The following is a 26,965-nucleotide window of genomic DNA, read 5'->3' on the forward strand; positions in this document are numbered from 1 at the left end:
TAAAAAGAGCAACAATACATACAGAATATATTGTCTAGAGCTAGATACATCTTACATGGAAAAATGTTAACCCTGTCTCATTCAACTATGAGCAGAACATACAAGATAGCCGACCACCACAGAGAAGGGAAATAAGAACTGAATTACTTTATTTACTTATAAAACATAAAATAGTTATAAGATGTACATCTGATGTGAGGGCATAAGTTGAAGTACACCGGGGAATGACACATGTTTACACTGCCAGACACGTAAAAGGGCCCTTTGACGTCGCCGCACTGTACTGTTCTCAACCCATTAGCTTCAGACAAGTTCAATTTTCTGCTCTGCCACCCAAGATTCTTTTGGACCCAGTTGTACTGTTTCAATCTACATGATGCAATCAGTCATACCATCAGTCAAAATTGTGCAATCACCCAGTGTGCCTCTCCCATGATTCATTCAGGAACATGGAAGAGTAGACAAGAAAAAGTATGTGCATTTATCAACTTCTGTTCATACCTTTGCATTTTCAACACAAACAAAGTCTTTGTAGCATGCCTCCATCTGCAAATGAGGATTCCACAACACTGCATCTGACCAGCTGCATTTCAAATAGTAACAACAATTTGATCATGTGATCTTTGCAATGTTGAAAAGGGATGCATTGTTTTACAGATCAATTAAACCTACTTTGTGTTTGAGATTACAATTTTGTCACCCAATCCATTGTCCAGTGTAAGCTCAGTCGGTGCGCCAAGGTAAACACAGTCCACAAATCCTGGAAAGGTCACCTCGTCCCTGCATCGAAAGGAAGCGACTCAGAAGCACGTCCAGATATTTACTTCATGCTCAGCAACTTACACTAGGATATGTTGCTTCAGTGAGTGCATACTTGCTTTGAAAGTCACAACTAAGTCAATTCAATAGATTAGGAAAAGAAAATTAAGAAATGCAATAGCACTAAGTTGTGCACACCATAGAATGAAATGACACTAAATGCTTAGTGTTTAGTGTGAGTACTCTTATTTTCCACAGATGAGGTTAGCTTTATTGCGAAGTTCTTGGAAACATGTGGGAGTGTGAGACCCTGGGAGTTTCAATGTTGTAAACTTGTAATGTTAAGATATATTGTAACTAAGACTGCACTAGCAGACCAGCTCAAACTGACCTTTCTTCTTTGCCCTCCAGAGGATTTTTAGGATCAGGATCCTTATTGAGAGTCTTGCTACCTTTGAGACCTTTCACTGAAACACCAGCGATGGAAGCCTGTACAAAAACATTTGATGTGTTTAATGTGAAAGCGAAAATCTATAGAGTTTAGCAAGCAAATGTTAGTTTGGCTCCGTTCAGAAAGCTGCAACTTACACTGAAATAAGTGTGGAGGGCTGAGTTGAACGAGAAAGGTTTATCGTCTGTATTTATTATTTTCAGGGTCGTTGACAGGCTTGTAGAGTGCAGCACAACCTACGGAACAATTAAACAAGCACAATTTCATATTCTGCAGAAGGGCAAGATTGGAATTCCGAATTCCAGCTCCGATTACTGGATAGCATTAATAGGCTTATGATTTCGCAGATAAGAGTGCATGGAGGCACATGCTACTACACCAGGGCTTAACCTTGTATAAAGCTTGGAAACTAAAATCCCACATTGAACGGCTGTACGAGTCGTCTTTTAGTTCCAAAGTTACAGTTGGATCTCCTTCTGTGACTTCTGAATCAGTAATAGACCAATTCACATTCCTGGCAAATCCATGCTGCAAGAAAGTAAAATTTGCCTTGATTACAGTACGCAAGAACAGGCTGCATAAAAATGTTCAATTCTTTCACAGTTGATGGACAGATGTGCATGAATATTATGTAAATAATTGCTCACACCACAACTATATAACAACGGCTAGTGATGTCTCATTCTTTATATAAGTTCAGGAATTTACTATCCCGCAGGAATGCAGGTAACATTTTGATCTAAACTAGTATGCATTGCTTGATTTAGCATTGGACATGGTTCACATATCTGTTTCCCATCAACAATAAATTTGCTAACTAATATTCTTAAATGGAACCGAAAACTGAAATCTTGACAAATATTGGTCTCTATGCCTGTCTGTATGGGGCGTGATTGAAAAATGGCTTCACAAACCTGCTGCATGGGACCGGGGCCAAACTGGGGGAAACAATGTGGAATTCCACCGCTAGTTTCAGAAAAGGAAATTGTTAGCTGTGAGTTAAACTCGTTAGATTTATCCAATCGGTCTCGAGGCTGACCTGATGGGTTTCTGGCCATTGAACACGGCATCTGGTCTGACAAAGAGCAGGTCCTTTCCACTGGGAACCTTCCAAGATGTGACACATGCTCCAAATAGATAAATCTCAGCCTCACTTCATGCATAAAGTGAGTACACAATTAGCTGTTGCAAATAGGTAAAAAGGAAGCCCATCTACTATATTTCTGTTGTGGTAGTAGAGAAACTCTAGTGATGAACTGAGTTGAAACTAACAGAAGTCATGATAGGCTTACCCATGGTCCATATAAGCATTATGTGCTAGCTACTATTCAGCACTGCAGAGATCCATTGAACTATAATTCAAAACTTTCAGTATCATGCTAGCACCATAACAAAATAATAGTGTCGTATTGCCTTATTCTAAATAATGAGCCATCAACCCTTATGGCACTGCTGCCATAACATCAACTTCGATATCAAACAGTTTGTTTTCCAACTCTTGATTTTAATCTTCACCGTGGCTATCAAATTATTTACGTCCGATCGAGTATTATCTTACTCATGCTGCATTAGCTAAACTACAGAACAACACAAGTCATCATAATACACCTGAAAAATCCCCCACCAAGTCAACCAAAACCAGAATTACCTCCCGTGCGGGGATTTGAGGCTGATCTTGGGCAGGCCGCCGTTGCCGTCGGAGACGGCCACGCCGGGCGCGTACACCTTCTGCCCCACGCTAGCCATGGCAACCACCCCGAATCGCCTGCGCGCACCCGGCAAAACCGCAAGAACCACCACGGGGTCAGGCCTTGCGAGACCGCACGAATCGAATGCAGACCAGTACGGGGGAGGAACCGCGTGCGGTGCTGGTACCTGTACCGACGGGCTGAAGTGGAGGAGGAGGAGGAGGCGGCGGCGAAGGGGGCGGGGACGGTGAGCGTGCAGGAAGCCGCCATTTCTGCTTGGCCTCTCGGAGAGGCTGAGACTTCGGTGGTGCTCTGTCTGGTTTTAGAGTGGCCGGTGCCTTGGATCCTCTGTTGAGTGAATCTCTGTGCTGTACCATGTGTTCGAGCTGGACCAGGAGTCCTTTTTTGCAAATGCAGACAGATTTAATTAGATTATGTCTTTTTTTTGTGGGAACTTTTTTTTTGAAAAAGTAATCCGACATATAATAATATGCGGTATTAGTACAAGAATCTCCAAAGGTAATAAAAAATATAATTAGATTAATGGACCATCTAGCTAAAACCATTGGAGCGAGCCAAATGCGCGTCACCATCATCGTCCATCCCGCATTGAGGTTGGGTAAACCTTACTGCAGTAATCAGAAAATCATCGTCAGCCTATGAGAAATATAGATTAGAAGGGCCAAATCTATAAAAACGCCAACGAAAACGAGAGGCGACTGAATTCAGACAGATCTGCGGAAGACGGACTTTGAATGGGTCCAAAAAGATCCGGCAAGGGTAAACCTCCACACACACCCTCCGCCAACGCTAAGCATATTGTTAGAGCGAGGATAAAATGGAGAGAATATTATTCTAACTATGGGACGCTCCAACCAAGACACTAAAACTACCTGCGGTAAGGATGTGATCGTCCCGCCAATGGGGGCCAAGGGCCGCCACACCTCCCAGGCCCAAGAGCCACCAGAGGCGGGGCGGACCGCGTTGGCGTCGACGAAGTGGTGGAAACCCTGGTTCTTTCCTCTCTTTGCTTGCCGGATGTTTGCATCACTTCATATGACTGTGAAGTCCTGTGTGTGTGCGCGCGCACGCTTCAGGACTCTGGTGAATTGGTTGATGTTCTTTTGCGAATGAATTGGTTGATGTTCGACCCTACATGATAGGCCCCTTTAAAATGCATGTGTCGGATTTTGTGCTGCTACTCAGGTCAGGATGCACCCACTATTTTCAGAGCCATGTTGCAGAAACTGTCAAATATTGGCTAGAGATTGGTTGCTTGCCAATTCTCACTGCCAATCTCACAAAAAGTTGTCAAATGTTGGTAATTTTTGGTTTTGCCAAATGTTGGTAGCAAACCAATTATGCTCTAAAGTTATGGTTTGGTAAAATGTTTGAACAAAACTTGTACATGCATGATAGTAGCATCAAATAAAATGCGGTTTTGTGGATTGCTACTCATTTATACTTTCACATGCAAATTGCATTTTGTCTATAATAGGAGCACAAGACAAGAGAGACGCCACGGTCCGGTACACAAAGGATCCTTGCTGAGGTGCTTTGGTGGCCTTCACGGCGGCACAAAATGCAAGTGTCCCTTGCCAACAATTTTATTCCTGGATATGCCTTTTGAGCGACTGAAAGGCAAGAGGCTATCTCCATTTCTCTGCTGCTACATTTTCTGGCCTCAGCAAGAGGATATCCCAATGACAATTCTTTTGTAACATTTCATTTTCGCCAGACATGTTCGAGTCTGCTGGAGGCTGTACACATGAAACTTATCACAGCATGTGGCAAAGTGAAGCAGCTTCTGATCCCTTTTTACCAAGTTAGCAGTAATGTCGTTTGGATTTACAGTAGTATTTTTGCACAAAAACTGAAGTGCTTTCGACTCCGACATCACCTCGTGCTCTCTGTTAGACTGTATAGCTTCTGTATATGTATACATATGATATAACATTGTATACCTCTTCATTATATATATATGTGATAGGCCACCCCTAAAGGGTTGAGCCGGTTCCCCCAAATCTATTGTCCTACATGGTATCAGCCTAGGTCAACACGCTTCCACCAAAACCCTACAACTCGCGCCGCGCCGCCGCCATCCTTGAGCTCGCGCCGCCGCCGTCATGTCGGGCCCCGCCGCCTCCGGCTCCTCCACGGCTAGCTTCCTGCCGGCCTCCCTTGCGGCTCTCCTCTCCCGGCCTCTCGACTTTGCGGCGCCCTCGACGTCCTCGATCGGGACGAGGAGCATCGGGTCCCTGTTCTCCCCGTCGCCTGATCATCATGCGCTCGTGGCTCCAACCGCTGGTGCCATAGCGGGTGCCTCGTCGCCCGTTCCCATCAGCACGGCCCCGATTGCTCCATCCAGCGATGGCCAGCCCCTCGCGCTGGTGGCCCCCCCGTCGGCCCTGATGGCTGGCGTTGCCGCATCGGGCCCGGCCAATTCGTCGCCTGTTCCCGCGGCTGCACCCGCGGTCTCTGCCTCTACGGCGTCTACGCCTCCGGCAGCCTACCCCGCGGGCTCTTTGCCGCCGCCGCCGTTCCACTTTGGTAATCTCATCACCATCAAGCTGTCATCGGACAATTACATCTTCTGGCGTGCGCAGGTCCTCCCGCTTCTTGGGAGTCACTATCTACTGGGCTACGTCGATGGTTCGCTCCCCTGTCCCCCTGCGCTGGTCGATAGCGTGCATGGCCCGGTCTACAATCCGGCGCACCGTGTTTGGACAGGGCAGGACCAGGCAAACCTCTCCTCCATCCAGGGGTCGCTCACTCCGGCTGTTGCCGGACTTGTTGTTTTCGCCAAGACGTCTCATGAGGCATGGACCATCCTCGAACGCTCGTTTGCGACGCAGTCGCAAGCTCGTGTATCCGCTCTTCGTCGTCAGCTTGGGGAGTGTGAAAAGCTGGACTCCACTGCCACTGAGTTTTACAACAAGGTCAAGGGTCTTGCCGACACATTGGCCTCCATTGGACAGCCGCTCACCGACTCCGAGTTTAACTCTTTTATTGTCAATGGTCTTGACGAGGAGTACGATGCCTTGGTCGAGATCATCAACGAGCGGGGCAACTCGAACCCTATGATGGCGCACGAGGTGTTTTCCCGCCTCCTTCTCACTGAGCAGCGGGGCGAGTTGCGCCGCTCTAAGAGCGCTGGCTCCCTTTCGGCCAACACAGCCACCAAGGGTGGTCGCCCTTCGTTGTCGTCCAGGTCCTCTTCTGGGCTGCCACCGCCGCCCCCTTCGCCCCCCCTGCTTCTGCGACACTACCAGGGGCTGGTGGGAAGCGTGTGTGCCAACTTTGTGGCATTGAGGGGCACTGGGCTTCTAAGTGCCACAAACGCTTCCAGAAGAGTTTTTTGGGCCTCGGCAATGATGGCAAGGACACGCGCAACTTTGCACGTCAGGTGGCCATGGCAGATCGACCGGCATCCACGAAGCAACAAGGGCAACAAGGGCATACTCTGTTGATCCCACTAGTATATGGACTCTGGAGCAACGGAGCATCTGACGAGTGAGATGGACAAACTCCATACTCGTGAACCTTACCATGGCTCCGACAAGATCCACACCGCCAATGGAGCAGGTATGCATATATCTCACATTGGTCAAGCATCAATTCTTACTAGGCATGCAAATAGGAGTCTTCAGCTTCGTAACGTGCTTAGAGTTCCCTCTGTGACACGCAATCTTCTTTCAGTTCCTAAACTCACACGTGATAATAATGTGCTTTGTGAATTTCATCCCTTTGATCTTTTTATTAAGGATCGGGGCACGAGGGACATTCTTCTTCGCGGGCGGTTGTGCCAGGGCCTCTATCGTTTGGAGCATCCTCATGTCGCTCGCGTGTTCAGTGGAGTTCGGGTATCTTCGTCACAGTGGCATGCTCGTCTTGGTGACCCAGCCACACCTATCGTTCGTCATGTTTTGCGTCGTCATGAGCTTCCTAGCATATCTAGTAATAAAGATGTAGCAGTGTGTGATGCTTGTCAGCAGGGGAAGAGTCATCAACTTCCTTTTTCGGAGTCTAGTCGTGAGGTGAAACATCCTTTAGAACTTGTATTTTCAGATGTATGGGGTCCTTCTCAGACTTCTGTCAGTGGTCACAATTATTATATCAGTTTCGTTGATGCTTATAGTCGCTTTACCTGGCTTTATCTTATTAAACGCAAATCTGATGTGTTTGATATCGTTGTTCAGTTTCAAAAACATGTTGAACGTCTTCTCAAGCACAAAATTGTTCATGTTCAGTCGGACTGGGGGGTGAGTATCGCAATCTCAACTCCTTCTTTCAGTCGCTTGGGATCGCTCATCGTTTAGCATGTCCACATACACATCAACAGAATGGTTCTGTGGAACGTAAGCATCGTCACATTGTTGAAACTGGTCTTACTCTTCTGGCCCATGCATCGGTTCCGTTTCACTTCTGGAGTGATGCTCTCACCACTTCATGTTTCCTCATAAACCGTACTCCCACTCGTGTTTTGAACATGAAGACTCCCATTGAAGTTCTCCTTAATGAACAACCTGATTATAACTTCTTCAAGGTGTTTGGATGCGCTTGCTGGCCTCATCTCCGTCCATATAACAAGCGCAAGCTTGAGTTTCGTTCCAAGAAGTGTGTCTTCCTTGGCTATAGCTCCCTTCATAAAGGTTACAAATGTCTTCATGTCCCCTCCAATCGTGTTTATATATCTCAGGATGTCGTGTTTGATGAGCATGTTTTTCCATTTGCCAAACTTCCTGTGTCCACTACTGAACCACCATCTATGCATTCATCCTCTGTTGCCTCTGAACAATTTGATGATATTGCATACTCTCCTATTTTGCTGCCTAACCATGGTGCAGGCACTGGACGCGGGGCTCGGCTTGAACTCTTGGAGGCACCAGTGTCTCCCTCGTCGGTCTCCCCTGCGCCTAATGACAATAAGGGTGCACCCTTGCATGGCGTCGATTCTCGTGCTCATGCACATTCGGTCGAACCAGCGATGTCAGGTGACTTGGCGCCTCTGGCCTCTGGACCAGCGCTTGGGCCGTCTGTGATGCCCTTGCCGACTGGCGCGGTGTCCCCGGTACCTCGGTTGGCAACTGGGTCGGCCTCGCCTCCTCGGCCTGCTACACCAACTCCGTCGCCCCCTCGGCCTGCTACGCCGATGTCGCCTGGGCCGGTTTCGCCTGGGCCGAGTTCACCTGCCTCTGTCGCTGGCCGGCTATCGCCTGTGCTGGATGAGGCTGCCCCGTCGCTGGCTTCTCCGTTGCTGGCCGAGGCGTCTCCATCGCCATCACCGTCACCGTTGCTCAGTTCAGTATCGACTGAGCCCTCTCCGATGGTTTCTCTAGCTCCTCAACGGCCACATATGCGGAGCCGCAGTGGTGTTTTTCAGCCCAAACAGCGCCATGATGGTACTGTTGCTTGGTTGGCTGCATGTCTGGCGGCTGCTCGTGCTGATCCGGCTTCTGAGCCTCGTACATATCAAGCTGCCTTGAGTATACCTCATTGGAGAGAGGCCATGGAGCAAGAGTACCGTGCTCTTCTTCGTAATCAGACATGGACTCTTGTTCCTCCACCACCCCGAGTGAATGTCATCGATTCTAAATGGGTTTTTAAAGTGAAGAAGCATTCTGATGGATCTATTGAGCGTTACAAGGCGCGACTGGTTGCTCGTGGTTTTCGGCAGCGCTATGGTCTTGACTATGAAGACACTTTCAGTCCAGTGGTTAAACCTACTACTATCAGGCTTCTTCTCTCTCTTGCAGTTACTCGGGGTTGGTCTCTTCGCCAGCTTGATGTGCAGAATGCCTTCCTTCATGGTGTTCTAGAGGAGGAGGTTTACATGCGGCAGCCCCCTGTTTTTTCTGATCCTGATCATCCTGATTATTTGTGTCGTCTTCCAAAGCACTCTATGGTCTGAAGCAGGCTCCTCGTGCTTGGCATGCTCGTCTTGCGACAGCTCTTCGTGCTCATGGTTTTGCATCATCGGCTGCTGACTCTTCGTTATTTCTCCTACAGAAGCCTGAGGTTACTATGTATCTGTTGGTCTATGTGGATGATATTATCCTTGTTAGTTCCTCTCTGTCGGCTGCTACTGCTCTTGTTCGGTCTCTTGGTGCTGATTTTGCGGTCAAAGACCTCGGGAAGCTTCATTACTTTCTTGGTGTGGAAGTTGCCTCTTCTTTTGATGGTCTTGTTATGATGCAGAAGAAGTACTCATTGGATTTACTGCAATGGGCTGGGATGCTTAAGTGCAAACCGAGTACGACACCTATGTCTGTCACTGACAAGATTACTGCTGTCGATGGTGAGCTTAGGACAATAGATTTGGGGGAACCGGCTCAACCCTCTAGGGGTGGCCTATCACATGTATATATAATGAAGGGGTATACAACGTTACATCATATGTATACATATACAGAAGCTATACAGTCTAACACCCTCCCTCAATCTTAGCCACTTTCTAAAGAATCTAGAAGGGTAAGATTGCGCCGACAAGTCTCAAACTGTGGTAGAGGCAATGTCTTGGTGAAGATGTCTACAAGTTGATCCTTGGAAGAGATAAACTTGATTTGTAGTTGCTTCTGAGAAACACGTTCCCGTAAAAAATGATAGTCAACCTCGATGTGTTTCGTTCGGGCATGAAATACCGGATTAGCAGAGAGGTATGTAGCACTGATGTTGTCACACCAAAGAACAGGAGACTGTGATTGAGATATACCCAATTCCTGAAGCAAAGACTGTATCCATATAATTTCGGCAGTTACATTGGCCACAGCTTTATACTCAGCTTCAGTGCTGCTACGCGAAATAGTAGCTTGTTTCCGAGCACTCCAGGCAACCAAGGTAGAACCAAAGAACACAACATAGCCCCCCGTGGATCGCCTGTCATCCGGACTGCCAGCCCAGTCTGCATCAGAATAAGCTGAAATGACCCCAGAGGGGTGCGGTCGAATGTGCAAACCATAGGACAACGTGAAGCGAATATAGCGCAAAATACGCTTAACCGCAGACCAATGAGTATCACGGGGTGCCTGGAGATACTGACAAACTCTGTTGACAACAAAAGAAATATCTGGACGTGTGATCGTCAAATACTGAAGCCCACCAACAATACTCCTATACTGGGTCGCATCAGCAGAAGTCAGAAGCTCACCATCGACAGCAGTAATCTTGTCAGTGACAGACATAGGTGTCGTACTCGGTTTGCACTTAAGCATACCAGCCCGCTGCAGTAAATCCAAAGAGTACTTCTTCTGCATCATAACAAGACCATCAGAAGAAGAGGCAACTTCCACACCAAGAAAGTAATGAAGCCTCCCGAGGTCTTTGACCGCAAAATCAGCACCAAGAGACCAAACAAGAGCAGTAGCAGCCGACGGAGAGGAACTGACAAGGATAATATCATCCACATAGACCAACAGATACATAGTAACCTCAGGCTTCTGTAGGAGAAATAACAAAGAGTCAGCAGTCGATGATGCAAAACCATGAGCACGAAGAGTTGTCGCAAGACGAGCATGCCAAGCACGAGGAGCCTGCTTCAGACCATAGAGTGCTTTGGTAAGACGACACAAATAATCAGGATGATCAGGATCAGAAAAACCAGGGGGCTGCCGCATGTAAACCTCCTCCTCTAGAACACCATGAAGGAAGGCATTCTGCACATCAAGCTGGTGAAGAGACCAACCCCGAGTAACTGCAAGAGAGAGAAGAAGCCTGATAGTAGTAGGTTTAACCACTAGACTGAAAGTGTCTTCATAGTCAAGACCATAGTGCTGCCGAAAACCACGAGCAACCAGTCGCTCCTTGTAATGCCCAATAGATCCATCAGAATGCTTCTTCACTTTAAAAACCCATTTAGAATCGATGACATTCACTCGGGGTGGTGGAGGAACAAGAGTCCATGTCTGATTACGAAGAAGAGCACGGTACTCCTGCTCCATGGACTCTCTCCAATGAGGTATACTCAAGGCAGCTTGATAGGTACGAGGCTCAGAAGCTGGATCAGCACGAGCAGCCGCCAGACATGCAGCCAACCAAGCAACAGTACCATCATGGCGCTGTTTGGGCTGAAAAACACCACTGTGGCTCTGCGTATGTGGCTGTTGAGGAGCCAGAGAAACCACCGGAGAGGGCTCAGTCGATACTGAACTGAGCAACGGTGACGGTGACGGTGATGGAGACGCCTCGGCCAGCGACGGAGAAGCCAGCGACGGGGCAGCCTCATCCAGCACAGGCGATAGCCGGCCAGCGACAGAGGCAGGTGAACTCGGCCCAGGCGAAACCGGCCCAGGCGACATCGGCGTAGCAGGCCGAGGGGGCGACGGAGCTGGTGTAGCAGGCCGAGGAGGCGAGGCCGACCCAGTTGCCAACCGAGGTACCGGGGACACCGTGCCGGTCGGCAAGGGCATCACAGATGGCCCAGGCGCTGGTCCAGAGGCCAGAGGCGCCAAGTCACCTGGCATCGCTGGTTCGACCGAACGTGCATGAGCACGAGAATTGACGCCATGCAAGGGTGCACCCTTATCGTCATTAGGCGCACGGGAGACCGACGAGGGAGACACTGGTGCCTCCAAGAGTTCAAGCCGAGCCCCGCGTCCAGTGCTTGCACCATGGTTAGGCAGCAAAATAGGAGAGTATGCAATATCATCAAATTGGTCAGAGGCAACAGAGGATGAATGCATAGATGGTGGTTCAGTAGTGGACACAGGAAGTTTGGCAAATGGAAAAACATGCTCATCAAACACGACATCCCGAGATATATAAACACGATTGGAGGGGACATGAAGACATTTGTAACCTTTATGAAGGGAGCTATAGCCAAGGAAGACACACTTCTTGGAACGAAACTCAAGCTTGCGCTTGTTATATGGACGAAGATGAGGCCAGCAAGCGCACCGAAACACCTTGAAGAAGGTATAATCAGGTTGTTCATTAAGGAGAACTTCAATGGGAGTCTTCATGTTCAAAACACGAGTGGGAGTACGGTTTATGAGGAAACATGCAGTGGTGAGAGCATCACTCCAGAAGCGAAACGGAACCGATGCATGGGCCAGAAGAGTAAGACCAGTTTCAACAATGTGACGATGCTTACGTTCCACAGAACCATTCTGTTGATGTGTATGTGGACATGCTAAACGATGAGCGTGTTGGAAATATGCCCTAGAGGCAATAATAAATTGGTTATTATTATATTTCCTTGTTCGTGATAATCGTTTATTATCCATGCTAGAATTGTATTGATAGGAAACTCACATACATGTGTGGATACATAGACAACACCATGTCCCTAGTAAGCCTCTAGTTGACTAGCTCGTTGATCAATAGATGGTTACGGTTTCCTGACCATGGACATTGGATGTCATTGATAACGGGATCACATCATTAGAAGAATGATGTGATGGACAAGACCCAATCCTAAGCATAGCACAAGATCGTGTAGTTCGCATGCTAAAGCTTTTCTAATGTCAAGTATCATTTCCTTAGACCATGAGATTGTGCAACTCCCGGATACCGTAGGAATACTTTGGGTGTGCCAAACGTCACAACATAACTGGGTGGCTATAAAGGTGCACTACGGGTATCTCCGAAAGTGTCTGTTGGGTTGGCACGAATCGAGACTGGGATTTGTCACTCCGTGTGATGGGGAGGTATCTCTGGGCCCACTCGGTAGGACATCATCATAATGTGCACAATGTGATCAAGGAGTTGATCACGGGATGATGTGTTACGGAATGAGTAAAGAGACTTGCCGGTAACGAGATTGAACAAGGTATCGGGATACCGACGATCGAATCTCGGGCAAGTATTGTATCGCTAGACAAAGGGAATTGTATACGGGATTGATTAAGTACTTGACATCGTGGTTCATCCGATGAGATCATCGTGGAACATGTGGGAACCAACATGGGTATCTAGATCCCGCTGTTGGTTATTGACCAGAGGACGTCTCGGTCATGTCTGCATGGTTCCCGAACACGTAGGGTCTACACACTTAAGGTTCGATGATGCTAGGGTTATAAAGGAAGTTTGTATGTGGTTACTGAATGTTGTTCGGAGTCCCGGATGAGATCCTGGACATCACGAGGAGTTCCGGAATGGTCCGGAGGTAAAGATTTATATATGGGAAGTCCTGTTTTGGTCACCGGAAAAGTTTCGGGGTTTATCGGTAACGTACCGGGACCACCGGAAGGGTCCCGGGGGTCCACCAAGTGGGGCCACAAGCCCCGGAGGGCTGCATGGGCCAAGTGTGGGAGGGGACCAGCCCCAGGTGGGCTGGTGCGCCCCCCCACAAGGGCCCAAGGCGCCTAAGGGGAGGGGGGGCAAACCCTAAGGGCAGATGGGCCTTAGGGCCCATGCCTGGTGCGCCTCCCTCTCCCCTCCACCTGGCCGCCACCCAGATGGGATCTGGGGGCTGCCGCCACCCCTAGGGAGGGAACCCTAGGTGGGGGCGCAGCCCCTCCCCTCCCCCTATATATACTTGAGGTCTGGGCTGCCCAAGACACACGAGTACCTCTCCTTCTTGGCGCAGCCCTACCCCTCTCCCTCCTCGTCTCTTGCGGTGCTTGGCGAAGCCCTACTGGAGTACCATGCTCCTCCACCACCACCACGCCGTTGTGCTGCTGCTGGATGGAGTCTTCCTCAACCTCTCCCTCTCTCCTTGCTGGATCAAGGCATGGGAGACGTCACCGGGCTGTACGTGTGTTGAACGCGAAGGTGCCGTCCGTTCGGTACTAGGATCTCCGGTGATTTGGATCACGACGAGTACGACTCCTTCAACCCCGTTCTCTTGAACGCTTCCGCTTAGCAATCTACAAGGGTATGTAGATGCACTCTCCTTCCCCTCGTTGTTGGTTTCTCCATAGATAGATCTTGGTGACACGTAGGAAAATTTTGAATTTCTGCTACGTTCCCCAACAGTGGCATCATGAGCTAGGTCTATTGCGTAGATTCTATGCACGAGTAGAACACAAAGCAGTTGTGGGCATTGATGTTGTTCAATATGCTTACTGTTACTAGTCCAATCTTGATTCGGCGGCATTGTGGGATTAAGCGGCCCGGACTGACCTTACACGTACTCTTACGTGAGACTGGTTCCACCGACTGACATGCAGTAGTTGCATAAGGTGGCTAGCGGGTGTCTGTCTCTCCCACTTCAGTCGGATCGGATTCGATGAAAAGGGTCCTTATGAAGGGTAAATAGCAATTGGCATATCACGTTGTGGTTTTTGCGTAGGTAAGAAACGTTCTTGCTAGAAACCCATAGCAGCCATGTAAAACATGCAAACAACAATTAGAGGACGTCTAACTTGTTTTTGCAGGGTATGCTATGTGATGTGATATGGCCAAGAAGAATGTGATGAATGATATGTGATGTATGAGATTGATCATGTTCTTGTAATAGGAATCACGACTTGCATGTCGATGAGTATGACAACCGACAGGAGCCATAGGAGTTGTCTTTATTTATTGTATGACCTGCGTGTCATTGAACAACGCCATGTAATTACTTTACTTTATTGCTAACCGGTAGCCATAGTAGTAGAAGTAATAAGTTGGCGAGACAACTTCATGGAGACACAATGATGGAGATCATGATGATGGAGATCATGGTGTCATGCCAGTGACAATGATGATCATGGAGCCCCGAAGATGGAGATCAAAAGGAGCAATATGATATTGGCCATATCATGTCACTATTTGATTGCATGTGATGTTTATCATGTTTTTGCATCTTATTTGCTTAGAACGACGGTAGTAAATAAGATGATCCCTCATTAAAATTTCAAGAAAGTGTTCTCCCTAACTGTGCACCGTTGCGAAAGTTTGTCGTTTCGAAGCACCACGTGATGATCGGGTGTGATAGATTCTTACGTTCGAATACAACGGGTGTTGACGAGCCTAGCATGTACAGACATGGCCTCGGAACACATGCGAAACACTTAGGTTAACTTGACGAGCCTAGCATGTACAGACATGGCCTTGGAACACAAGAGACCGAAAGGTCGAGCATGAGTCGTATGGTAGATATGATCAACATGAAGATGTTCACCGATGTTGACTAGTCCGTCTCACATGATGATCGGACACGGCCTAGTTGACTCGGATCGTGTAATCACTTAGATGACTAGATGGATGTCTATCTGAGTGGGAGTTCATAAGATGAACTTAATTATCCTGAACATAGTCAAAAGGTCTTCGCAAATTATGTCGTAGCTCGCGCTTTAGTTCTACTGTTTAGATATGTTCCTAGAGAAAATTTAGTTGAAAGTTGATAGTAGCAATTATGCGGACTAGGTCCATAAACTGAGGATTGTCCTCATTGCTTCATAGAAGGCTTATGTCCTTAATGCACCGCTCAGTGTGCTGAACCTCGAACGTCGTCTGTGGATGTTGCGAACATCTGACATACACATTTTGATAACTATGTGATAGTTCAGTTAAACGGTTTAGAGTTGAGGCACCGAAGACGTTTTAAAACGTCGCGAAACATATGAGATGTTTCAAGGACTGAAATTGGGATTTCAGCCTCGTGCCCACGTCAAGAGCCATAAGACCTCCGCGATTTTCTTAGCCTGCATAATAAGGGAGAAAAGCTCAATCTTGAGCTTGTGCTCAGATTGTCTGAGTACAACAATCGCTTGAATCGAGTGGGAGTCGATCTTCCAGATGAGATAGTGATGGTTCTCCAAAGTCACTGCCACCAAGCTACTAGAGCTTCGTGATGAACTATAACATATCAAGGATAGATATGATCCTTGAGCTATTCGCGACACCGCGAAAGTAGAAATCAAAAGGGAGCATCAATCGTTGATGGTTAGTGAAACCACTAGTTTCAAGAAGGGCAAGGGCAAGAAAGGGATACTTCATGGAACAACAAATCAGTTGCTGTTCTAGTGAAGAAACCCAAAGTTGAACCCAAGCCCGAGACTAAGTGCTTCTGTAATAAGGGGAACAGTCATTGAAGCAGAACCACCCTAGATACTTGGTAGATGAGAAGGCTGACAAGGTCGACAGAAGTATATTGGATATGCATTATAATGTGTACTTTATTAGTACTCCTAGTAGCACCAGGGTATTAGATACCGGTTCGGTTGCTAAGTGTTAGTAACTCGAAACAAAAGGCTACGGAATAAACGGAGACTAGCTAAAAGGTGAGATGACGATATGTGTTGGAAGTATTTCCAAGGTTGATCAAATATCGTACGCTCCCTCTACCATCGAGATTGGTATTAAAACCTAAATAATTGTTATTTGGTGTTTGCGTTGAGCATAGACATGATTGGATTATGTCTATCGTGATACGGTTATTCATTTAAGGAGAATAATGGTTACTCTGCTTATTTGAATAATACCATCCCGATCGTAGTGATACACATTTTCATGCCAAAGGTATAAGATAGTAATGATAGTACCACACAAATGTGGCACTGCAATTTGAGTCATATTGGTATAAAACGCATGAAGAAGCTCCATGTTGATGGATCTTTGGACTCACTCATTTTTGAAAGGATTGAGATATGCGAACCATGTTTGTTGGTAGATATGCATGAAGAAACTCTATACAAATGGATTGTTTGGACTCACTTGATTTTGAATCACTTGAGACATGCAAATCATACCACATGGGCAAGATGACTGAAAAGCCTCGTTTTCAGTAAGATGGAACAAGAAAGCAACTCGTTGGAGGTAATACATTTTAATGTGTGCAGTCCAATGAGTGCTGAGGCATGTAGTGGATATTGTTATGTTCTTACTTCACAGATGATTTGAGTAGATGCTAAAGTATATTTACTTGATGGATCATGAGTCTGAAATTATTGAAAGGTTCAAGTAATTTCAGAGTGAAGTTGAAGATCGTCGTGACAAGAGGATAAAATGTCTATGATATGATCATAGAGATTCATATCTGAATTACGAGTTTGGCATAGAATTAAGACATTGTGGAAATTGTTTCACAACTAATACGCCTGGAACACCATAGTGTGATGATGTGTCCGAACATCATAGTTGCACCCTATTGGATATGGTGCGTACCATGATGTCTCTTATCGAATTACCACTATCGTTCATGGGTTAGGCATTAGAGACAACCGCACTCACTTTAATAGGGCACCACGTAATTCCGATGAGACGACACCGTATGAACTATGGTTTAGAGAAACCTAAGTTGTTGTTTCTTAAAAGTTTGGGGCTGTGACGCTTATGTGAAAAGTTTCAGGCTGATAAGCTCGAACCCAAAGCGGATAAATGCATCTGCATAGGACACCCAAAAAGTTGGGTATACCTCCTAATTCATATCCGAAAGCAATATGGATTGTTTCTAGAATCGGGTCCTTTCTTGAGGAAAAGTTTCTCTCGAAAGAATTGAGTGGGAGGATGGTGGAGACTTGATGAGGTTATTGAATCGTCTCTTCAACTAGTGTGTGGCAGGGCACAGGGAGTTGTTCCTGCGGCACCTACACCAATTGAAGTGGAAGCTTATGATAGTGATCATGAAACTTCAGATCAAGTCACTACCAAACCTCGTGGGATGACAAGGATGCGTTCTACTTCAGAATGGTACGTAATCCTGTCTTGGAAGTCATGTTGCTAGACAACAATGAACCTACGACCTATGGAGAAGCGATGGTGGGCCTGGATTCCAAAATGGCTCGAGGCCATATAATCCGAGAGAGGATCCATATATGAAAACAAAGTGTAGACTTTGGAAGAACTACTTGATGGTCGTAAGGCTGTTAGGTACATATGGATTTTAAAAGGAAGACAGACAATGATGGTAAGTATCACCATTTAGAAAGCTCGACTTGTCGTTAAGATGTTTTCCGACAAGTTCAAGGAGTTGACTACGATGAGACTTTCTCACTTGTAGCGATGCTAAGAGTCTGTTGGAATTATATTAGCGATTACTGCATTATTTATGAAATCTTGCAGATAGGATGTCAAAACATTGTTTCCTCGATGATTTTCTTGAGGAAAGGTTGTATGTGATACAACCGAAAGGTTTTGTCAATCCTGAAAGATGCTAACAAGTATGCAAAGCTCCAGCAATCCTTCTAAGGACTGGAGTAAGCATCTCGGAGTTGGAATGTATGATTTGATGAGATGATCAAAGTTTTTGGGTGTATACAAAGTTTATGAGAAACTTGTATTTCCAAAGAAGTGAGTGGGAGCACTATAGAATTTCTGATGAGTATATGTTGTTGACATATTGTTGATCAGAAATGACGTAGAATTTCTGGAAAGCATATAGGGTTATTTGGAAAGTGTTTTTCAATGGAAAGCCTGGATTAAGCTACTTGAACATTGAGCATCAAGATCTATAAGGATAGATCAAACCGCTTAATGGTACTTTCAAATGAGCACATACCTTGACATGATCTTGAAGGTGTTCAAGATGGATCAGTCAAAGAAGGAGTTCTTGCCTGAGTTGTAAGGTATGAAGTTAAGACTTAAAGCTCGACCACGGCAGAATAAAGAGGAAGGACGAAGGTCGTCCCCTATGCTTTTGTCATAGGCTCCATACGGTATGCCATGCTGAGTACCACACCTGATGTGTGCCTTGCCACATATTTGGCAAGAGGGTACAAAGGTGATCTAGGAGTAGATCACCAGATAGCGGTCTAAATTATCCTTAGAGGAATAAGGATATGTTTCTCGGTTATGGAGGTGATAAAGTGTTCGACGTAAAGAGTTACGTCGATGCAAGCTTAACACCTATCCAGATAGCTCTGAGTAGAGATACCGGATACGTATAATGGAGCAACAATTTAGAATAGCTTCAAGTAGAACAGTTATTTGAAATGGCTCCAAATGTAGCGTAGTAGTTGCATCTACAAGATGACATAGAAATTTGTGAAGTACATATGGATCTGAATGCTGCAGACCCGTTGACTGAAACCTCTCTCACAGGCATAACATGATCAAACCCAGAACTCTTTGGGTGTTAGTCACATGGGGATGTGACCTTGAGTGTTAATCACATATCGATGTGAACTGGATTATTGACTCTAGTGCAAGTGGGAGACTGTTGGAAATATGCCCTAGAGGCAATAATAAATTGGTTATTATTATATTTCCTTGTTCATGATAATCGTTTATTATCCATGCTAGAATTGTATTGATAGGAAACTCACATACATGTGTGGATACATAGACAACACCATGTCCCTAGTAAGCCTCTAGTTGACTAGCTCGTTGATCAATAGATGGTTACGGTTTCCTGACCATGGACATTGGATGTCATTGATAACGGGATCACATCATTAGAAGAATAATGTGATGGACAAGACCCAATCCTAAGCATAGCACAAGATCGTGTAGTTCGCATGCTAAAGCTTTTCTAATGTCAAGTATCATTTCCTTAGACCATGAGATTGTGCAACTCCCGGATACCGTAGGAATACTTTGGGTGTGCCAAACGTCACAACGTAACTGGGTGGCTATAAAGGTGCACTACGGGTATCTCCGAAAGTGTCTGTTGGGTTGGCACGAATCGAGACTGGGATTTGTCACTCCGTGTGACGGGGAGGTATCTCTGGGCCCACTCGGTAGGACATCATCATAATGTGCACAATGTGATCAAGGAGTTGATCACGGGATGATGTGTTACGGAACGAGTAAAGAGACTTGCCGGTAACGAGATTGAACAAGGTATCGGGATACCGACGATCGAATCTCGGGCAAGTATCGTACCGCTAGACAAAGGGAATTGTATACGGGATTGATTAAGTACTTGACATCGTGGTTCATCCGATGAGATCATCGTGGAACATGTGGGAACCAACATGGGTATCCAGATCCCGTTGTTGGTTATTGACCAGAGGACGTCTCGGTCATGTCTGCATGGTTCCCGAACCTGTAGGGTCTACACACTTAAGGTTCGATGACGCTAGGGTTATAAAGGAAGTTTGTATGTGGTTACCGAATGTTGTTCGGAGTCCCGGATGAGATCCTGGATGTCATGAGGAGTTCCGGAATGGTCCGGAGGTAAAGATTTATATATGGGAAGTCCTGTTTTGGTCACCGAAAAAGTTTCGGGGTTTATCGGTAACGTACCGGGACCACCGGGAGGGTCCCGGGGGTCCACCAAGTGGGGCCACAAGCCCCGGAGGGCTGCATGGGCCAAGTGTGGGAGGGGACCAGTCCCAGGTGGGCTGGTGCGCCCCCTCACAAGGGCCCAAGGCACCTAAGGGGAGGAGGGGGGCAAACCATAAGGGCAGATGGACCTTAGGGCCCATGTCTGGTGCGCCTCCCTCTCCCCTCCACCTGGCCGCCACCCAGATGGGATCTGGGGGCTGCCGCCACCCCTAGGGAGGGAACCTTAGGTGGGGGCGCAACCCCTTCCCTCCCCATATATATACTTGAGGTTTGGGCTGCCCAAGACACACGAGTTCCTCTCCTTCTTGGCGCAGCCCTACCCCTCTCCCTCCTCGTCTCTTGCGGTGCTTGGCGAAGCTCTGCTGAAGTACCACGCTCCTCCACCACCACCACGCCGTTGTGCTGCTGCTGGATGGAGTCTTCCTCAACCTCTCCCTCTCTCCTTGCTGGATCAAGGCATGGGAGATGTCACCGGGCTGTACGTGTGTTGAACGCGGAGGTGCCGTCCGTTCGGCACTAGGATCTCCGGTGATTTGGATCACGACGAGTACGACTCCTTCAACCCCGTTCTCTTGAACGCTTCCGCTTAGCGATCTACAAGGGTATGTAGATGCACTCTCCTTCCCCTCGTTGCTGGTTTCTCCATAGATAGATCTTGGTGACACGTAGGAAAATTTTGAATTTCTGCTACGTTCCCGAACAGAGCGATCCCAAGCGACTGAAAGAAGGAGTTGAGATTGCGATACTCACCCCCAGTCCGACTGAACATGAACAATTTTGTGCTTGAGAAGACGTTCAACATGTTTTTGAAACTGAACAACGATATCAAACACATCAGATTTGCGTTTAATAAGATAAAGCCAGGTAAAGCGACTATAAGCATCAACGAAACTGATATAATAATTGTGACCACTGACAGAAGTCTGAGCAGGACCCCATACATCTGAAAATACAAGTTCTAAAGGATGTTTCACCTCACGACTAGACTCCGAAAAAGGAAGTTGATGACTCTTCCCCTGCTGACAAGCATCACACACTGCTACATCTTTATTACTAGATATGCTAGGAAGCTCATGACGATGCAAAACATGACGAACGATAGGTGTGGCTGGGTGACCAAGACGAGCATGCCACTGTGACGAAGATACCCGAACTCCACTGAACACGCATGCGACATCAGGATGCTCCAAACGATAGAGGCCCTGGCACAACCGCCCGCTAAGAAGAATGTCCCTCGTGCCCCGATCCTTAATAAAAAGATCAAAGGGATGAAATTCACAAAGCACATTATTATCACGTGTGAGTTTAGGAACTGAAAGAAGATTGCGTGTCACATAGGGAACTCTAAGCACATTATAAAGCTGAAGACTTCTATTTGCATGCCTAGTAAGAACCGGCTCAACCCTTCTAGATTCTTTAGAAAGTGGCTAAGATTAAGGGAAGGTGTTAGACTGTATAGCTTCTGTATATATATACATATGATGTAACATTGTATACCCCTTCATATTATATATATAGGACAAATGTTTCCTACAAGCAGTGGTAGTTACCACCACTTGCGTTTTGTATGTTGTATGTAGTATCTGTCGAAACCGAAAATATGTACGTGTAGTATGTAGTATATAATAATAATTAGATAGTATATATACAAATTTTTAGGTAGTATGTACCATTTTTTGAGTATGCTCTTTTTTACGTACAAATATGTACGTATTTCATAAATATAACAAAAACTATAGGCACATGTGCAATTTTTTCATGTAACTTGTTTTGAAATATCTTAGATATAGTATATGAACATATTTAAAACAATAAAATAGCATATATAGTACCACATGCTAGTATATGAGACATGTGGGGTAACTACCACCGGGTGGTAGGATGGATTTTCCCTATATATATATGTGTGTGTGTGTGATAGGCCTCCTAAAGAGTTGAGCCGGTTCCCTCAAATCTATTGTCCTACACTGTCTTCCGCGCCTTCCTCCCCGCGCTCTTGTTACCGCCGGGGTCGCTCGCCGTCGCCGGCTTCGGCGCGTGGTCCGCCACGCACTGGAACCGGCAGGATATCGGCTTCGGCTTCCGCTCCTCGATCATCAGCGCGCGAAGGCACCGCCTCGTCTTCGGCGGCGCCGGGGACGCCTCGCCGCTGCTCGCTGCTTGCGGCGGCGGTGTTCTTGACGGTTCCTCTGGCTTCTCCTCCCGCTCCTCCTTGCCCTGCCCCAGCGCAACACGATCCTCGTGCGTGTTCTTGATGTCCACGCGCACCCCGGGGTCGCCGGAGTTGCACGTGCTCTCCTCCATCGCCGAGTTGTTCACGCCCTGCACGTTGCTGTTCACGTTTGCGGCAACCAACGGCGGCCTCGCCGAGCGCTCCGGCTCATCGGTTCTTGGCAGTGGCACGCCGCTGGGGCCGTTCCCGAGGACCATGCTCGCGCCGACGTTGTGGCCGGCCAGCGTGAAGACCCGGTACCCCTGGTTGCCGATGTCCGGCGGGCTCGGCGCCGGCGTCTCGCGGCCGGCCAGGCTCTTGAGGCCGTCCTCGATCTCCCGCCGGTACGGCGCGCGGGCGCCGTCGAAGAGGCGCGCCCTCGGGAAGCCGGAGATGGAGATCTTGGCGCCGTCATTCCCACGGTCGCCGCCCCCGCTCGTGCCCTGCTCTGGGCCCGTGGGCGGCGGTGGCGACCTCGAGAGCGTCAGCTCCAAGTCAGCCATGGCCGGCCTGGCTCCTCGTAGCCGCAGCGACTCTAAAGCTTCAACAGCAACCGTGTCCGACTCGTCGGACGAGTCAGCCTGGATGGGGATGTCTTCCTCCACGGCGCGTGACGGAGGCGCTCGCCGTGCGGGCTCCGCCGGGGTTGGTGGGGGTGGACCGGGTGGCTGAGGTCGAGGCGGCAGTGGCATTGGCGGCCGCGGTTGCTGGCGCCACGACCCCACATTGCTTCTGTAAGGAAGCCAGAACCGGAAGGGCTGCGGCTGAGGCGGCGGCATCGACGGCGGCCGTGGATGGTCGGACATGGCTGCCGCGCGGTTGATCAGTGGGCTATAGAATGCAAAAGCTGTGGTAGGGTGGTAGTTTCATAGGGCGACGTTGCCTTGAGCATGTGTAGTAAAGAAAGGAATTGGAGGCTTTCCTTGCCTTGAAGATTTGGAGAAGGATGGATGAACTAGCCCACAAGTTTTGGCCAGGTTTAGAGATTGGCATCTGGTTCATCTGGCCAGCTTCAGTTTTCATGAAACTTTGATTCACATGAGCTCACATCATCACACAGCAACACTGTAATTTTGTTAAAATATTTTAAAGAAATGTACTAGGCACGCCAAGCACGCCAAGCATGAAGATCAAGCAACTTCAGCTGCCCAGAAAGTTCAGAACTGCATATCAAACTGAACCAAAGTAATGATAGCTTCTGGTCGAAGTAGAATTTCATTTGTAACATCATCAAAACAATTATACACCATTCAACATCTCTATCTCAGACATGCTCATCCATAATCATGACCAGTAATCCAAAATTCGAGGAATGCTACACCATCAACACAAAACTGCAAACATATACACTAACTTAGTTATATATTGATCAGGCTTAATAGCTTATCCTGCCCCTATTGTCTTGTGTCAATCTAAGGGAACTTCCATGTCGTCCAGCTTTTCTTCTCTGTCGCCACCTTTCCTTAACATCATTACAATCTTCTGTTAGAACGTCTCCATTAACATCACGATTTTCTTCAGTATGCTCGTTGGCATCCCCATTGCTTGCCAGGCCTCGCAGCCGAGCAGTTTCCGCTATTAGGTCATTCACCAGCATCTCGGTCGTCCTTGTGGTAATCCCTCTCACATACCATGCGATGGGCTGTGGGGGCAACAGAGCAGGTTCAATAAGCTGATCCAAGGTAATGGCAGATCCAACTCTTCCTCTGCCAGCAGAACAAGAATCATATTCTTCCAGCGTATGTGGATCAAGAGGAAGGCATGCTTCCTTGTCAACAAATAGGGGCTCTATTTTCCAGCAACCCTCAAACTTCTTCATAAAACCACTTCGCCCTTGTTTGAACTTCACCTGCAAAACATTCATAGCACGAAACCATATATCATGGTATCAGAAAACAGATCGCACATGTTGCTAAAAGGCTTGTGGGAAAGTTTCAAGTTATTACAGTGTGATTTCTTCTGTCCTGGTCAACAAAAACATGGACTGACAAGATGCCAGACCACCAAAGGAATTTCCATATCGCTGCCTGTTCCACTTCAACTATCTGCCTCGACCCTTCATCAAGCAACACGTTCCTCGACACCACTTCCTGAAAATTAGAATGAACCGTGCATGGGTATTGGGTAAGATAACACAATTATTTCTCTAGAAGTGATTCCTTGGGTTGTTTAACTTTCAGGAAATCATGAACAATCACATGCATGCTGCATGTCCTCTCATGTTTTCTCTCAATGATTGCAATATAGCTACTCCGAACACATTCTGTACAGGAACACATAACTTTAAAAAAAAAAGGGAAGCCCGGTGCATGTAGCTCCCGCTTGCGCAGGGTCCGGGGAAGGGTCCGACCACTTTGGGTCTATTGTACGCAACCTTTCCCTACATTTCTGCAAGAGGCTGTATCCAGGTAGACCTGGCCATGGGCAGCCTGGCCCGGTCGGCCCGACCCGGCCCAGCCTGACGTCAGGCCGGGCTCGGGCCTAGATTTCAAGCCCGAAGGCCAGGCCCAGGCCCGCCATATTAGCGCGTTAACGAAGAGGCCTGGCCCAAGGTCTGGCAGGCTTTTACACTGGCAGGCCGGGCTTGGGCCTGATTTTTAGGCCTGACGCCCGGGCCATGCCAGGTCCGGGCCTGTTTTTTTTGCATCGGGCTTGGTTAGGCCCGGCCCAAGGGATGGCCAGGTATATTTCCAGGTCACAAGGCAGCAGCTTTACCACTGCGCCAGGACAGGAACACATAACTTTGCGGGGGAAAAATCGCATTTCAGATTGTGTCATTCGACATACCGATAGACTTCAGGATACATTTATAGCACTTACAACCTTGCAGGCCAGCCAGTTAATTATCTGTTAAGTTAGTTAACGGGCATCAGATAAATGTATGAAGATAATACAATTTTCCGGGGAATTGCATCCCAATTTTTCCGGGGAATTGCATGACAGAACCACTTTGCTCTATACAATGACATAAATACAACAATGACTGAGTGCCTTGTCCGTATAACTAGTAGAACAACAGAAACTTTTTGAGAGACCAACACTTAAGAGCAACTTTAGAACAGAGCATCAAGCAGATCCCTTAACGGTCACAAGTCCATTCCACCTCAGTCATTAAGGTCATTCTAAGTAATTAACTGTACGCACCTTGATATTTTTGAACACTCTTTTGTTCTCCGGGTCAATTATAATGTTGTAAACTGCATCCGGTGGTAATCCTGCCTGAAATCTTAGATTGAGGTTGCAAAGAGAGCCTTGTGGCACAGTCACCTGTAAACATTGATTAGATAATGTAAGGTTAGGACATCGAATTAATTCCTAACAAGGATATCAAAATAATTCAATAATCTGGAAATAATTATGACCTACTGGAACATCAAACTCAGAGATGTTCCAATAAGAAGAATGATTTCCTTGTGTCCAATTTAATTTTCGAAATATATAAGCCCATCTTTTAACCTACAATACAAGCATTCCCAATCGCAATCCTTGTATCGCAACTCGTTATCAAATACTAGTACCTTGATTTCTGGAGGCTGATCAGTCCAACTAGGATTGTCCCTCCAAGCCTGGAGCTGCCGGTCCAAGCTAACCTCTGAAGCAGCAGCAGCGGTACATGCTACCCTCACCTTCTCTGGTGGCATTTGTGCCTTGATACCCCCGCCGCTAACACCATCCGTCTTCAAGAAACGCCCAAAATGTAGCTATCACAAGATCCAAACATGTCAGTTTACATCTGCCCAACCAATTTCGACCCCATCGATCGATAACAAAGGATCTCTTCACCTGATCAAGAAGCAACCAACCTTGAGAGAGCTCTGAATCTTATCCGGGATCCGCATGAGGCTATCGATAGGCTTCTGTAGCCAGCCGTCCGTCCGGAGACTCACCCCCGGTTCTTGATTACTGCTTCCCATTAGAAAAAAAAAACAGAGCGGGCACCTAATGCGCTGGAACAAGATCTAGCCTCGGGAAAAATGGAACAAGATCTAGCCTCGGGAAAAATGGGAGAAATGGGGATTCGGCTGAGGTGGCGACTGGCGCCGGAATGGGCGGACTGGAGGACGAGCACGCGCTCCGGTAATCTTCGATTTCCCTTTTGCGATGAGTGGGAGGAAGCCAAGTGGAGCACGAGAGAGACCACGACTTCCGGAGCCCAGTCCTTTTCTTTGCCTGGTTCATCCAATCGCAATCCCAAGAGTGTTAAGAGCAACTCCAACTTGCCGGAAAAGAATTCAGTTTTGCTAATGCACGGGAAGAGATTAGATGCTTTGTGATTTGTGAATAACACGTGTCATCCGTTAGGATAGGTTTCACCTGTTAACCGTGAGACCTGGTTTTATATAATTTTTTTTCTAACTTGCCGACCCATTTCGTCCGTGTGCCCGTTCGGATCAAAACAAACATAAAAATCGATCTAATACGTTGGTCTAAACAGACGTGCGTCCGCTCTTCGTTCGCCGGGCGACTCGTTCCTAGCTCAAATTTGGACCTCATTTGCGTCGGCGCGGACGCGAGCGACACCCGCCCGCTCCTCCCTCTGACCCGCCAGTCGGTGGCACATAGGCCATTCTCTTCCTCCCATCGACAGCAAGCCCCCGGCCGCCCCACCCTGTCGCCGCCGCCCAGTTCTGATGCCCTCGCTAGTAGTCTGCACCCACATACCTCCCCCACAACACGCCACCTTCCCACATCATCGCCGCCACCACCGCCTCACCGCCGGGCCACCGCAGCTTCTTCCCCGACGTCGACGCAAGCACCACC

At 47.5% G+C, this 26,965-nt stretch overlaps 2 protein-coding genes across 2 annotated transcripts; both read right to left on the reverse strand.

The window, feature by feature from the left end:
* Positions 1-132: 132 nt before the first annotated feature.
* LOC123103511 (putative glucose-6-phosphate 1-epimerase) lies at positions 133-3,278 on the reverse strand. Its single transcript, XM_044525120.1, has 10 exons — positions 3,086-3,278; positions 2,859-2,975; positions 2,250-2,363; positions 2,125-2,176; positions 1,601-1,738; positions 1,348-1,446; positions 1,151-1,248; positions 673-780; positions 502-583; positions 133-369 (listed from the first exon to the last, which is right to left on the reverse strand). Exons 1-10 carry the CDS (start codon positions 3,166-3,168, stop codon positions 304-306), a joined length of 957 nt encoding a protein of 318 aa, XP_044381055.1. The 5' UTR covers positions 3,169-3,278; the 3' UTR covers positions 133-303.
* Positions 3,279-23,380: 20,102 nt separating this feature from the next.
* On the reverse strand, positions 23,381-26,391 carry LOC123103512 (uncharacterized). Its single transcript, XM_044525121.1, has 5 exons — positions 26,008-26,391; positions 25,723-25,905; positions 25,349-25,471; positions 24,151-24,294; positions 23,381-24,053 (listed from the first exon to the last, which is right to left on the reverse strand). Exons 1-5 carry the CDS (start codon positions 26,116-26,118, stop codon positions 23,580-23,582), a joined length of 1,035 nt encoding a protein of 344 aa, XP_044381056.1. The 5' UTR covers positions 26,119-26,391; the 3' UTR covers positions 23,381-23,579.
* Between the last annotated feature and the right edge of the window lie 574 nt (positions 26,392-26,965).

Source organism: Triticum aestivum, chromosome 5A (assembly GCF_018294505.1).
Source record: "Triticum aestivum cultivar Chinese Spring chromosome 5A, IWGSC CS RefSeq v2.1, whole genome shotgun sequence".
Lineage (NCBI taxonomy): Eukaryota > Viridiplantae > Streptophyta > Magnoliopsida > Poales > Poaceae > Triticum > Triticum aestivum.

Bases quoted from the DNA above. Each gene is read 5' to 3' on its own strand.
- LOC123103511 (XM_044525120.1), bottom strand. From the start codon at position 3,168: ATGGCGGCTTCCTGCACGCTCACCGTCCCCGCCCCCTTCGCCGCCGCC. The intron at 1,447-1,600 runs GTTAAGCCCTGG...ATTGTTCCGTAG, and splicing joins GTTTCCAAGCTTTATACAAG to GTTGTGCTGCACTCTACAAG. The intron at 1,249-1,347 runs GTAAGTTGCAGC...GTTTTTGTACAG, and splicing joins CCCTCCACACTTATTTCAGT to GCTTCCATCGCTGGTGTTTC.
- LOC123103512 (XM_044525121.1), bottom strand. From the start codon at position 26,118: ATGGGAAGCAGTAATCAAGAACCGGGGGTGAGTCTCCGGACGGACGGC. The intron at 25,906-26,007 runs GTTGGTTGCTTC...ATCTTGTGATAG, and splicing joins AGATTCAGAGCTCTCTCAAG to CTACATTTTGGGCGTTTCTT. The intron at 24,295-25,348 runs GTGCGTACAGTT...TCTAATTTTCAG, and splicing joins GAGTGTTCAAAAATATCAAG to GAAGTGGTGTCGAGGAACGT.